The following is a 13651-nucleotide window of genomic DNA, read 5'->3' on the forward strand; positions in this document are numbered from 1 at the left end:
GATGGAAAATTTAAATGAAAGCCTGCACCCTTCTTCTCGGAGAAGCGACTCTCACCGCCAGCATGAATGATGTCACACACTTTCCACTTGCAGCATATAGATACCCAGTAGTAATGTGGACAGCCTGTCTAGCAGCTGAGAGCCTCTAATTTATCTCGTTTAGTTGTTTCTACTGTATTTACGTGAAATGCAGGTGTGTAAAACTGCCTCTGAAAATGCTCTGCACAGCAAGAAAAATTAATAGGGAAAGAAAACAATTGGAATAAGTGAAAAACAGGAGGTAGTTTTGTGGTGTAAATGTGATGAGCCTTCAGCTCTGGTGTGAGAGTAGGCAGGGAGAAATTTTTGTGTGCTGGTCGAGGTAATGGAAGAGAGCTGTGGCCAGAATAGCTTAGATTCTTGCATCATCATCATCTTGCAACATTACATTTGTTCCTATCTTGGTTATTACTAAACCCTTTTTAAATAATCTTGCAGTAGAACGCTCCCTGAAACAGTATAATGTAAGGATTATGTTGGCTTGATTATGCTCCTTTCTTATTATCCACAATTTATGGCTCATCGAGCCAATGATGATGTGGGTAGAGCAGCACTGGAATCGCTGACAAAGTTGAAGAAGGACGGAAAGGAACAGTGTCAGAATAGAATCATTACGTTATTCCGACCCTGGATCACACTTTACAACTTCTAGTGAATAACCGAAATTTATAGCAGGGCCTGGTGAGGGGCCCTCTAAAGAGCGACCTGTTTCGTGTCTGAGATTGAACTGTGGCAAGTACGTAGCGGTAAAATTGAAATGTGCTTAGGAGAACAAGTGGGCATGTGACTTCTGCACACTGCTGCCATAGGCCAAAGAGCAGCCGTCTCTTGAACCATGAAAATGTTTATGGAGTTCAGCTTTTCCCCCAACATGTGCACTGTTGCATAAAAATCTAATTAAAGTTTTTGCTAACAACAAAGGTGCCAGTCAAACAATGTGCTGCATTACTTTTGCTATGTTTCAGAGCACTTCAGCAAGTCACTCACTCCCTGCGAATCTTCAGAACCTCGTGTCTCTTCTGAAGAAGGCCAAGCCACAGAGCAACGTGGGACAGGACTTTACAGACAGCACACATCGACATGTTTGTGTAGTAGGGAATGCAGGGTTGCCCAAGAGCAACAGTGAGATTGACTTGCGTGCAGCATCTCAACCTGATGCTGCTAGCAGCGACCTTGTGCAACTGATGCAGTGAGTTTGCTTCTTTTCACTTGGGCTAATTAAGGAATGCTTATGTGAAATCTTCGAAAAAATTTCTAAAGTGAACAATGTAGTAGGCCGTAAAGGAAGCACAGATACACAAATAGTAGTTTAAATGATCCACACGCTTTGGAAAAGATTGCAAGTAGTGGTGTGTGCTGTTGCCAGGTGTATTTGATGCTGCGTCATCTTGCGCTTCGTGTTAGGATCTTCCATAGTATTGTTGCATAGAGAGAGGCAAGGGAAAGACTTCGTACAGGTGTATCTATAGGTGCATGTGTAGCATCACTCCAGAACAGACAACCTGTGCAAGGTTATGTCATCATTTTCACAACCATGGTAGACCTCTTCATAAATTCTGTAACAATATTTTTGCATACTTCTAGCACATTAGGCTCTCCATCCCTCCTCTCTTTGCATTTTGGACTCGGACCCGCTTACAGGCTAAAGTTCCTACTATGTACTGTCAAGCCTCATTGTAACTAACAAGGATATAACAATTAATGAACGATATAATGAAAGTACAATCTTAGATTTTTTTTGCGCTATGTGTGTAATGAGATATACTTATATGCAGATTTTTGTCGCAGGTGTCGAATCTATGGGGGCGAAATGCGAAAACACCCGTGTACTTAGATTTAGGTGCACGTTAAAGAACCCCAGGTGGTCCAAATTTCCGGAGTTCCTCACTACGGCGTGCCTCATAATCAGAACTGGTTTTGGCACGTAAAACCCACAATTTTTTTTTCGCAGAATTTTGGTGTCGGATGCGACTTCTAGACCGCTTATAACGTAAGTCGTCGGAGTCGCCAATATCCGCACTATAACCAATACGATTTTATTGCGATAGCAATTATTTCTGCCGTCGCTGGGAGGTTCCTTATAAAGTCCAAGGGTGATAAAATCGTTCCCCTGTGCCATAAGCTGTACGTGCGAGTAAAACGCGTGCGAGGGTGAGCCGGCGGCCGCGGCTCAACCTTGCGCACGCGAGGGACGAAACCAGGAAGGAAGCGATGTCTTCCGTCGCATGCGAGGCTCCGGGAGGAATGGAGGGGCGTTCTACTCCGGGTGGGGGCTGCGCACGCCTGCCGGGGCCGCTGTATCTTGAAAGCCATCTGCGATGGGGGCACAGTCTGCCGTGCGCTGTGTTTTGCGGCTTGGTTTGCGTTGATGCGAGATGCAGCACGAAGGTCAGTTCGCTCGCTGTTGCTGCCGCGCTTCGTCACTATAGCGTTTGACGAGTTTCCACAGACATTGAGTGAGATGTGTTCATGTTTGTTTGCTGCATGCCACCATGCTTGGTAATGTGCAGAGAGACGCTTTGCGCGTCCCGCCATGCGTCATTTTGCCCGCCCCGCGTGAGGATGCTGGGATACGTGGTCGACGCAGTGGGCGAAAAATAGAAACAGAGCTATTCATGTGCCAGACGTGCCAGTTGTGTCATGTCGTTGGAGTATAGACGCCGGTTGTTTGCCACCAGGACGGTGCAGAACTCGATGCGCGCACGCGCATTACGCCGTCTATATCTGCGGCTTGAGGGGAAGGTTTGCTGTCTCGGCTGACTGCCGAACTGCCAGGCAGCCACACTGTAACCAGTATTCAGGCTCCCGCACTGGACCATAAGCGATACATGTATACATGGGAAATGCTATGGGAAAATCAACGATAGTCTGAAAAGACCGAATTATATCCGGTCCTGCACTATAAATGGTTACGTTATAAGGGGTCTGTACTGTATACTACTACTACTACTACTACTACTACTACTACTACTACTACTACTACTACTACTACTACTACTAACTACTAGGTTGACGACTACTACCACCATACTAGGTTGTCACGGTAAGTAGATACGCACTCAGACTCACTCACCAATATTTTTTCAGGCAATATACTCGCCAGTGGTCGAACAGCTGCACCAATTGGGCCTAATTGCATAAGAGCGGTGATTTGCGGATAATGTCCGGTCACACATTATTTAGCATAGTTGTTGGTGGTGCCACATTAAAATTATCTTGTAATACGTGTACTCAACTGCTGACGTAAAATTTGCTTATGAGTGGGGGCCTTCCCGGTGCAGTCGCAAGAGCTGATTCCGTCGTTTAAATTTAAGCAGATTTTACACGTACCATGGTACAGTTATGTAGGAGAGATTGTGTACATTAGAAGTAAGCTGTGGTGTGGAGAGGATGAGGGCAGCGGCTCACAATAACTTCGGTTTAGTCATGCACATCCTGTGGTGTGGTATTGTTGACAAGCCCTAGTTCCACAAACTTCTTTTTCTTGCTGTCTTCAAGTTGACTGAATTCGCAATGGCTGTTGCAAGCCTAAATTGTAGAAACGGCTTTATACCGTTACTATATATCTACAGGGAAAATTATTGTATCAATAATTAATGACATTAGTTCAGTACCATTTTGCCTGAATGCCTCATTGATGCTCATAAAGCTGGCTATGCTACACTAATTGACTATTTCAGTTAAAATTCAGGCTATCTAGTGCATAGATGTGTGTTGGATGCTGCACCAAAAGTGCTTGTTGCTTGCCAGATCAGATTTTTGGCTGTACCAAGGCCTGTGCCAAAAGGTCAAATGGCTGTTCCACTACTGGCTTGCTGGCATTCGCGTTATCTTACTCATCGTCACTCACTCACGTGCCTGCTTGTGCCCACACATACTCGCCACCATTCACTCACGTCCATGCTTGCTTTCATCCACACTTACTGACACCCACCAATGCTCATACTCACGTTCACTCACAGACACAGGCAACTCGCTCATGTTCATACTCACGTCTACTCACACTCACCGACAGTCAGTCATGTCCCCTCAAAGTCACTGACTTTTATTTTCATATTGACGTCCACTAAAACTTGCTGACACTCATTCTCGTTCATACCCATGCCCAGTCACATGTTTCGTCATTCACTCACACTTCATCTTATGTTTGTAAGATCAGTGCAGAACGAGTACGAGTTAGTGTACTACTCGTGTGTGAGAATGTCATCCTATGACTACTTCTATTACTACTACTGCTACTAGCAATGAGCAAACCTGCCCAACAAAACCCATTGTTGCAGGTTTCCTCGGCAAGTATAATTTATCTAAATATCAAGTGAAATGAGTTGAGGTGCACCATTAGCACCTAAGGTGCCACAGTGTAAGCGAGAAGCCCTCTCAGCCTATGCTCCTTCTCAATTCACGCTCCCATTGATAATTCTTAGTCTATACAGTGCATGCTGGCCGTTAGCAGGATTGCGTTCAATCTGTCAACATGTGGAGGCACTATTTGTATTGGCTTCTTCAGTGTAAAGAAAAAAATCGAAGCAAACCTTACCCATGCCTCTCCACACTCCAATGACAGTGACATCTACTTTTATCGCCATGGCAACGAGGTTCGTGACATGCTCAGCGGTGAAATCGGGAAGTGATGCAACGTACAGTTGCAGAGCGTCGAATGTCGCTATTGCCTCTCTCGTCAAAATTCTTGGCTAGTCGGCAGACTCTTCATCACTGCTAGCCTTGTCAACCTTCATCCCCTCCTTGATGGCCTCGATGATGTCAGTTCTAAGCTCAGACCATCATGTTGGTTGAAAGTTGAGCGGACGGTTACCGTAGCTACTGTGATGTCCATACCCTCCCACACGGTGGCACTTTCTATGTGCACCGCTGCTCTGCGGGCTCTACGGAGGGAAGTGGTGGTGCCGCTACATGCATTTGCTATAAATCAACAAATCAGCTTGGGGGCGCATATATTCCTTCGTTAAACAGGTGATTTCGTTCTAGAGGCGTTCGAATGTATCAGTGATTGGTTCAATGAACATGTGAGGAACTGAAAAGATTCTGCAACCAGTGGGAGTGTTTTCATAAGAGGCATTCTGTCTGTGTGTTGACATTACCATGCTGCAGTGTTAGGATTTGGAGAGAAAGTACCCTTGGGCATAGATTTACTACGAAATATACTATAGGTAAATCTAGCGCTGCAAATCATTCAGCTACCATGGGAACTATGGTTATAATGTGGATTGGACTAATCTTCATGCTTGTTTCTTAAAACGTTCTTGTGGCATTATTCATCGCACTTAATCTTAAGTTTCCGAGCAATCATATTTTTCTTTGCACATGCATAATCATTGTGAATTGTTGCAAATAAAACAAAATATTTCGCTGAAAATAAATTTGCAGTCACAAATCCGTTTGAAGCTGGAAAAACAAAGTATAGGCAAATCCATGTACTGCACATCAATCCCATGCTGGCCGAACCAGCACGCTTGCAGCTCCTGTAGGCATTAGTGCCAAAGTTGCCTCTAGTATGTGTTTGAGTAAACTCCGTGGCCTCTCGAAAAATAATGTCCAGGCGTTTTATGGCCCTTTACCAATTCCAAGTTTTCTCTGCTATATTTTTGTATTCACAGCCATTGATGAATCTTTGGGTAAAATAGTTTACCATCAAAAGCAGCAGAGTTGTGAAGGCACTATACCTAGCTCTCTCAACTTGTAGCCACAATATCGTTAATGTTGTGCACGAACATTAACAGTCTTCAAATGATGATTGCACCATGCATACAAGGTGTTCATTGTGCTGCCTACTTGTGTTTCTGATTGCTGGTTTTGGTTGTTGCAGCCAAGGGGAGCAGCTGTTGAAGCAGTTGAATCAGGCCCAAATGCCTGGCACGCGACACTCTCTAAAGTGCCAGTGCCGGCGGCTAATCAGCCGCATTCAGGCCAGAATGGCAGACATTGGAAAATCAGAGGTATGATGAGCATTAATGGACACATTTTGCTTTGTTTTTAATGTTTAGTGATGGTGTTTGTATTAGTGAAAGTGTTACCGGGAGGGCTATAAACAGAACTTCTTTGTTTTTGTGCTCGACTAGAATTTAAATGCTCGCAGAGCATTGGATGTAGAGCCCTACACAGCTGCATCAAATTACTGTGAGTTAGGAATGATTCATACATTGTTCATTTATTCGAGTTAGTTGAACAAATATGAGAAGTTTGATTGGCTCATTGTGTTTCTGGTGCAGTGTAAAACTGTTTAATTCAAATTTAAAAGGAGGCTATCAGATGCCATGGTCACAGTCTTTGTTCTGGCATGATTTTATGTGATGCTGAAATTTTTCACCTCATGGGTCTTTGCAATGTATAGTGAATTAGATTTGAGTAATTCGTTCATTAATCGGACATGCAAATAACTTTTATTGTGCTTCATATATGTTGCCTCTGGTCATGACTCCACCTCCTCCATTAAACAGGACATTGCGTCTGTGCCTTTTTCATAAAGCCACCCATGATGATCTACATGTACACAGTAGAACCTCGTTGATACAATCCCATTTCGTACGATTTCCCGGCATCAACGTTTGTGATAGAGAACACAAAAAATGACCCAATACAGTTACGCGTCTTCACCGGTTCATATGTTCCCGGGAAACGCAATCTTTTGGCACCACCGTTCAGTACATTGCCAAACTGCGATCGTAAGTTATGTTTTTCGGTCATTAGATCTCAGGTAAACAAGAAAAGGCACGAGGCACACACGATCGACAACACTAGTCGCCCGCTTCTGCAGCGGTTCAATGTCTAGTTTCTTATTCTGGTACCAGCAAATCTCCTCCCGGATCGTTGCGCGCAGCTATCGCCGCCAACTCTATTGCGACAAGCTCCCTCACCTATCTGTTTCACAGCGTGTAGGGCTTAGTACCGTTGTAAGCGTACGGCACACTTTTAATAGGTGGTAACCCAAACGCACCGCTGTTCCCTGCTGAAGGCGGCGCGAAGTGAGCATCATATTTTGCTCTGGTGGCATTGTAGGTGTCATATTCCGCTGCCACCCACCAGCTCGATTTCATTTCGGGTTCCTGTTGCCGTCTTAACACTAACGCAATAAGAAAGCGACAACGTCCGTCTCTGATTGCTTGGGCCCCACCAGTTCGACTTGCATCATTGTCTCGTGCCGTCCGCAACGATTTGCGCTGAGTGAGCACGTCAAAACTTCCAGCCAAAATGCTCCGCTGGAAGAAGCTGCTGACCCAGGCCGAATTCGAGGAGTGCAATTGTAAGGTTGCCAAAGCTGCAAAAATGATGTGTGTCTCTAGCCACTCGGGGTCTCACCAGCTTGGTAGGCGTCGGCGTCTCGCAACGCTTTGCATTTCGTAAATGTCAACTACAGTTTAATTCGTCAAATTTTTTAGTAACTTTGGATCATACGTTCGCCCAGTTCATACATTTTTTTCGCGCAGTTGTTTTGCAAAATGTACGAACGAGGTTCTACTGTATTAAGTCACCTTCAGACTTTTATACCACTCAGTAGTGATCATTGTTATCAAGTTTGCAGCCTAATGATAAAGTGTGCACTTGATGTGCACTGCAATCTGTAGAAGCGCTAGGACTATGTACACATTGTTGCTGCATCACACTACTGGACAGTGGAACCCACCTTATGTACAAACGCCGCATGAAGCAGTGGTTTATTTTTCAGGGTAATTACTGCAGCTTCTGCTTTTGTGGCTCAAACTCTTCAGAATCTGTAAGATCTGGTGTCTAATCCTAAGTCAGTTTTAAGTCTTTTTAATGTTAACACACCTGCTGCCCAATAATACGTTGACATGCAAGTAGGATGTGCTGAGAAACACCCAAAATAGCTTCTATTGCTGCAGCATATAAAAGTTATTCATCAAAAAGCTTGTTACAATGTGTCCAATAATTAAACATGTGATAATGATGTAGGATCCCATGCAATATGTGCTGCCCTACCTAAAAGCCCACGTGGTTCCATGCGATCATAGGGAATTATTGTATATGCAGCATATGAGGCTTGCATGGGCCTTTTTTTTTGTATGGGGGAGTGCACTTAGCTTAGCATTCCAGGCCACATTCTATGCCTCCATGTTTCTTCTCATTACTGTCCCACTAGTGGCTTTAAAGGGATGCTAAAGTATCCCATTAAAGAATGTTAAGCTAGGCTGTATTAGCAAATTACATTTCTAGAATGCTCATAATCTCACTCTTATCCTGAGCGAATGCTGGTTACATTAGAAGACATGGAAAAATTAGATGGGTGGCGACACCACTTTGAAGTTTCTGCGCCAGCTTTGCATGACGTCACAAATTTTGACAGCAGTTCCTTGTGTTTTTTTAGGTAATTGTTTATCGATAAAGAAAAGTTGCATTGCATTTTGAACAAAATGATGACAAAACCTAGAAAGCTTGGGGAACTTCCTCTCGGCTAAAATGGCCCAAATACAACAAAATATACTGTGAAATTCGGGATGTCACACCAATATACCGGCGTTGTGGTATGAGCATTAAATTAAGAAATGGGAAGCTGGGCCTTCATTTTCTGCCTTAGTGATAAACTTTTTTTGTACCATGGGCATGAAAATAGAACCTTAAAAGAATACCTTAACTGTCTAAACTGATTAAGTGTTCATTGCAGTTTAAGAAACTGCCATTTTTTCTGTTTAGCTATAGTAAACTGCGATACCCATGCTTTGATTTTTTACAGACTGGTTTCTCAAATAGCACGGGAGTGAAGTCGACACACAAAAGAAAGGGCAGTGTAAAGCCAAGGTCGGCTTCTACGTCCTCTCACGTTGGTGACGCTTTCAATCGTGTTTTCATGCGAGAGTTGAGGAGGATTCAGAGCCACCTTGAAGAACAGATATGAACTGCATCTTAGACAAATGCCACGAAACCACACATTCCCACAGTGATTCTCTGATCTCACATTCAGAGCTCGTAGCTTGTGCCATTGCTTTTGTATATTTGTACACTTGTACAGGCTTGTCAAGTCTGTACACCCATGGTCGAAAGTATGTGAACTGGAGCTTCCGTAAAAAAAAAAAAAAAAAACTTAATTCTTTGCTTGAAACTGACGGCTGCAGTTCAGGCTTGGCATTGCAAACATTGCAATGCATTTGTCAGTTTCAGCTTGTCGATCTGAGTTGCCAGGAAACTTTTTTTTTCACCGCAGATATGGTCCACATACTTATGGTCATGGGTGTACATACTGCTGGCCATGTGATCACTAGTGAGAATGTCACCTGATTTGCCTGGGCTTGTCAAAATGCCCTGCTAGTGGACGGCGAATAAATGATATGCTACTTTCCTAAGTGCCATTTTATCATACCGTTTAGTAACTCGCACTTGTGTGCTGCGTTGTCGCACTCTTTGGTACAGTGTAGACCGCTTATAACGTAAGTCGCCGGAGTCGCGAATATCTGCATTATAAGCGGTACCGCACTATAACCAAAACACCGATTTTCAAGCACTGCATGTATGCAAAACATGTAGACCAAGCATGTAGACACACTTTGTACTATCGCGCGCACATCGCAATTACGTTTTCGCCAGTGAGCTGGCGAAAACATAATCGCGATGTAGCCGGTGCTCTTCATGCTCGACAGCTTTGCACCGAGTCAAAACGAAACAACTGTTTGCCGCAACCACTGCGGAAAAAACCGTGACCGCTATCGACACGATTACGAACGGCGACTTTGCGGTGCTGAAGGCACACGCCCGACGCACGCACCGAGTCTGGACGAATTAACTACCATTCGCGGCAACAACTGCAGTCGAAACCGCGGTCGCTATCTATGCGATCATCGATGGCGACTACGCAGTTTTCTAGGCACGCGGCCGACGCGCGTACTGAGTAAAAACGAAACTACTGTTCGCCGCAACCGCTGCGGAGAAAACCGCGGCCGCTATCGACGCGATCGTGGATGATGACTATGCAGTTACGAAAGCCCGCGGCCAACGCGGTATTATACGTGGCGGTAAACAGAAGAATTCAGGCTTTAAAGACACAAATAGGCTCGAAGCGTTCCAGCGTTGCTGTCATTCACGTACGATTTCAACTGATGGCTGTGGTGATGCAGGACTCCGCCGCTTCGTTTCGGTTGGACGCTAGCGCCGTTCTTGCTCTTTTGCGTCGCACATTTGCGGCGCTCCTTGCTCACCGAGCTCCGAAAGTAGTCCGGATTAACCGATGTGCGGCCAAATAAGCCCGAATTAACGAGAGTTTGATTGCATCGAATAGTGCATACGCCGGCCGGCAGCACGCATCTTGTTGAAAAGCGTGCTCGCTGCCGCCCTTATCGGCGAGATTGTCCCGCGGAAGCCGCATTATAACCGGTATTTTGTCTCACACGACTGCACTGTAAGCGGTATGCGTATACATGCAGTGCTATGGGAAAATTAACGGGAGTCTGTAAAGACCGTACTCTATCCGGTCCTGCACTATAAGCGGTTACGTTATAAGTGGTCTATACTGTATTTGAAAAGAGCACAGACGTGAAAAGATAAGAACACTGCTTTTTTGCTTGGAATAATAAAAATTTTGTTGCTTGTGTAGTGCTATTAATGTAGTTTCTGAGAACATGCCCTATATTTTATTGCACCAAGCTCTTTTTTTCTGTGTTGTGGTTCCAGTTTCTGGATGTCTTGAGATGAAATGTGATCATGCATGAACAGATGAGCTTTGTTTAGCTGTAGCTTTGGAAAGTTAAAGGTAATCCTTTGATCCACTCAATCATTTAGAAAACAAGGTGGCTTTACTAGAAGTGCAGCATCCTGTGAAGCCAAAACTTCATTAGAGAAAAATTGTTAACAAAGCTCAGTGCTCATTGGCAGATTCTGTATTGTAAATCACACTGAATGCTTCCATAGGCAGTGTTCTCAGAGACAAAGTGGTACTGTACTTTGAATGTCGTGGCTCCCTTATTCCTTTGGCTGTCCTTTCCTCATCTGCCTGGAATGTGTGGTTCACTTGTGCTGTTATCTTTTTTAGTTCTCTCTGATTGGCTCAACCAACTGAAATGGAAGTGTCAGATTAAAACGCTGGGTGCACTAATTCCATTGATAATATTTTTACATGTAGTTGGTCGAGTGCAAACACAAGATGGGCAGTGGAAATGTTGCGGTGCTGTTAAACACCTGTTGCTACTGTGATGTGTTATGCTGAACTGTGCATCTTGCAAGATTGCTGCTGAGCATGATCAAGAATAGTCTCTGATTGGCTCCTTGTGGGCAGTCTGCATTATTATGGTGCTCTTTGGGGTCATAGAATGGCTTTGTTGACATAAAATAAATGTTTATTAGTCTTAGGTAGATCTTTCTTTAGTTTTCTGACATGCCAGAATGAAATGCAATTGACAAGAAACAAAGTGCTGTAGCATTTGCAAATGCTTAATCACTTGAAGCTGCAATGTGTGACAGAACCGTGCGTAGGTGCTGAATGCCTTGAGGCTTCGGAACTAAGTATCTGTGAACAGATCGTGCCAGTGTTGCTGACGTCGGTGAATGTATGCAGGAAAGTGCAACTTCTTGATGGTTCTGTCTTGTTTGCGTTTCATTCTAGCATGACAGCAAAATGTGTCTGCCATATTTGTACATGTCACTGGCTCAGTGTCGTTCAATGTGAATGCTTTAGTTGACTCTGTGACCAATAATCTGCAAGTAAATGTGCATGCATCCACATGACAGACACAGACGATGATTCCACAGCTCATCTGGTTGGAAAGAGCATTCACATGACGAATGAGGCAAGCAGAGGTCGCAGCCAAAAAACACAACTCTTGACCTCACATCCTCCACAAATGCTAGCAGCAGAGCCGCAGAATACTTTTACTGAGTGTGGCGAGAACCTAGCCAGAACATATTGATGTCGAATTCAATGAAGCTATAAAAAAAAAAAATATTGGAACGGAAACAGTGCTTCTAGCCAGATTTGCAGAACATTCTAGGCTACCGTATACACTCGTGCAAAGGCCACACTTGTATAGAGCTGCACCCTAAACTTGGCAGCCCAAAATTTAAAAAATTAAAAGGTTGACGAAAATTTAGGAAATAAGAGAAAGCTTTTCTACTCTTAGATTTGGAGCATAGGGGTGTCTTTGGATATTGTTGTGAAAAGCTTGAAACCACAGATGGATGGTACAGAGGACGAGCGTACTATACCCAAAAGTGTGCTGGCAGAATTGAGCCTGCGCAACAATGACAGCAGCAGTTGTGAAATCTAGACAGGCACCAGGTGTGTGGTGTGCATGGGTGAACAAACAAATGCATTATGAAAACAACAGCATTCTGTGTTAAGATAAGGGATCACGCATGGATGGAAAAATGGTACTTAAATGGCCTGACTCGATGCAAGGGCCATACCTCGTCAAGCTTGGGGAAAAAAAAAAAAAAAAAATGTTTTTTAATTGTACGGCCCTTAGGCGAGTGGATATGGTACATCCACTGTGTTTGACCACCAGAATCGAAATGTGAGTAATAGTTCGTCATTTTCCATCCATGTGGGTTGTGGACAAAAGCAATTTGCAACATATAGGCATGTGGTGCGTCATGTGGCACATAAAAATCTGGATTTTTGGTATGTGACATGCTTTATAAAGTACATGTATTGTAAATTGCTTTATGCCGGGTGTTTCTACAAAGACTTTAACATTTGAATTGCTATTTTGAAATAAAAGAACAGTTCCTTCGGAGACATGCCATCAGTGGTGGCGACACAGGGTAACGGGTGATACGAGGTAATTAGCGGCTAATTAAAAGTCCATTAATTAACTTTTAGACTTTTAGTTTCAGTGGGCTCATTGTGATCGGGAAATTGAAGTGAGCTCTCCGTACAAGCCGTATCAACTTTTTAATCTGTAAAAAATGGGATTGCCTGCGGAACTGTGGCATGACGAATTTCAGCTATCAAAGTACGTGAAACCAAAACTGGGAGGCTGCAGCGAGCGGAAGCCAGTGCGCTGTGACAGCAAGGACATTTTCAAACATGGCATATCCGAGTGCTTGAGTCTTGTATTTCGTGGCAATTTATTATACAAAAATGACATCAAAGTAAAGAAATTCTGTAGAATTAACTTTTGAGATTAACATATTTCATCTGAATAGAGCACAGCAATTGCCTAGTAAGAGCAGTGCATTTTCCATGGGCTTAAGAAGAGAAACCAGACATAACCATGACAAAGTGCTGCGTTCAAAAGATTCAGCTCGTGGCAGTTCTTAGTAACTGTCATAGAAATTCTACTTTACTCTGCATTTGTCTAGTTCCTACGGTAAAATGACCTCAGAAAACAAGTATGGCTGAGGTATGGCCTTATATGCAGCCCTCTGTACTGTACAGCATTGTGCCTGTTTTTTAAGTGCTTGTGTGGAACGCCTGTGCTTCTTGGATATTTGGGTTGCCACATATATTGTGGCCTCTTGCTTTCTCCCAAATATGAATGTTCAAATTGAATATCTGTCATGATTATGGAGCTCATAGGGGCGACGTGTGTATGTCTGTATTTTATAGAAATTCAAACTGGGACAAATTTTCATACAACAGCTGTTCTGCATAGAAAAGTGTTAGTCAAGGTGATTAGTGAATGGTGTTTTGTAGCTCGCATATTTGTGCTTT

General features: G+C 43.7%; 1 protein-coding gene across 4 annotated transcripts in view; it reads left to right on the top strand.

Annotated features, from left to right (window-relative positions):
• Window positions 1-11728, top strand: part of LOC119461080 (centrosomal protein cep57l1-like) — a 34809-nt gene extending 23081 nt beyond the window's left edge. The window contains exons 5-7 of one of the 4 annotated variants that reach the window (XM_049672569.1): window positions 1005-1228; window positions 5864-5993; window positions 8747-11728. In XM_049672569.1, coding sequence (XP_049528526.1) covers window positions 1005-1228; window positions 5864-5993; window positions 8747-8908 — 516 coding nt within the window. In that variant the 3' untranslated portion in view covers window positions 8909-11728. The remainder of the gene's footprint in view (window positions 1-1004; window positions 1229-5863; window positions 5994-8746) is intronic. The other 3 variants (XM_049672568.1, XM_037722261.2, XM_049672567.1) reach the window with 3 other exon arrangements.
• Window positions 11729-13651: the final 1923 nt, after the last annotated feature.

This window comes from Dermacentor silvarum, chromosome 8, assembly GCF_013339745.2.
Source record: "Dermacentor silvarum isolate Dsil-2018 chromosome 8, BIME_Dsil_1.4, whole genome shotgun sequence".
Lineage (NCBI taxonomy): Eukaryota > Metazoa > Arthropoda > Arachnida > Ixodida > Ixodidae > Dermacentor > Dermacentor silvarum.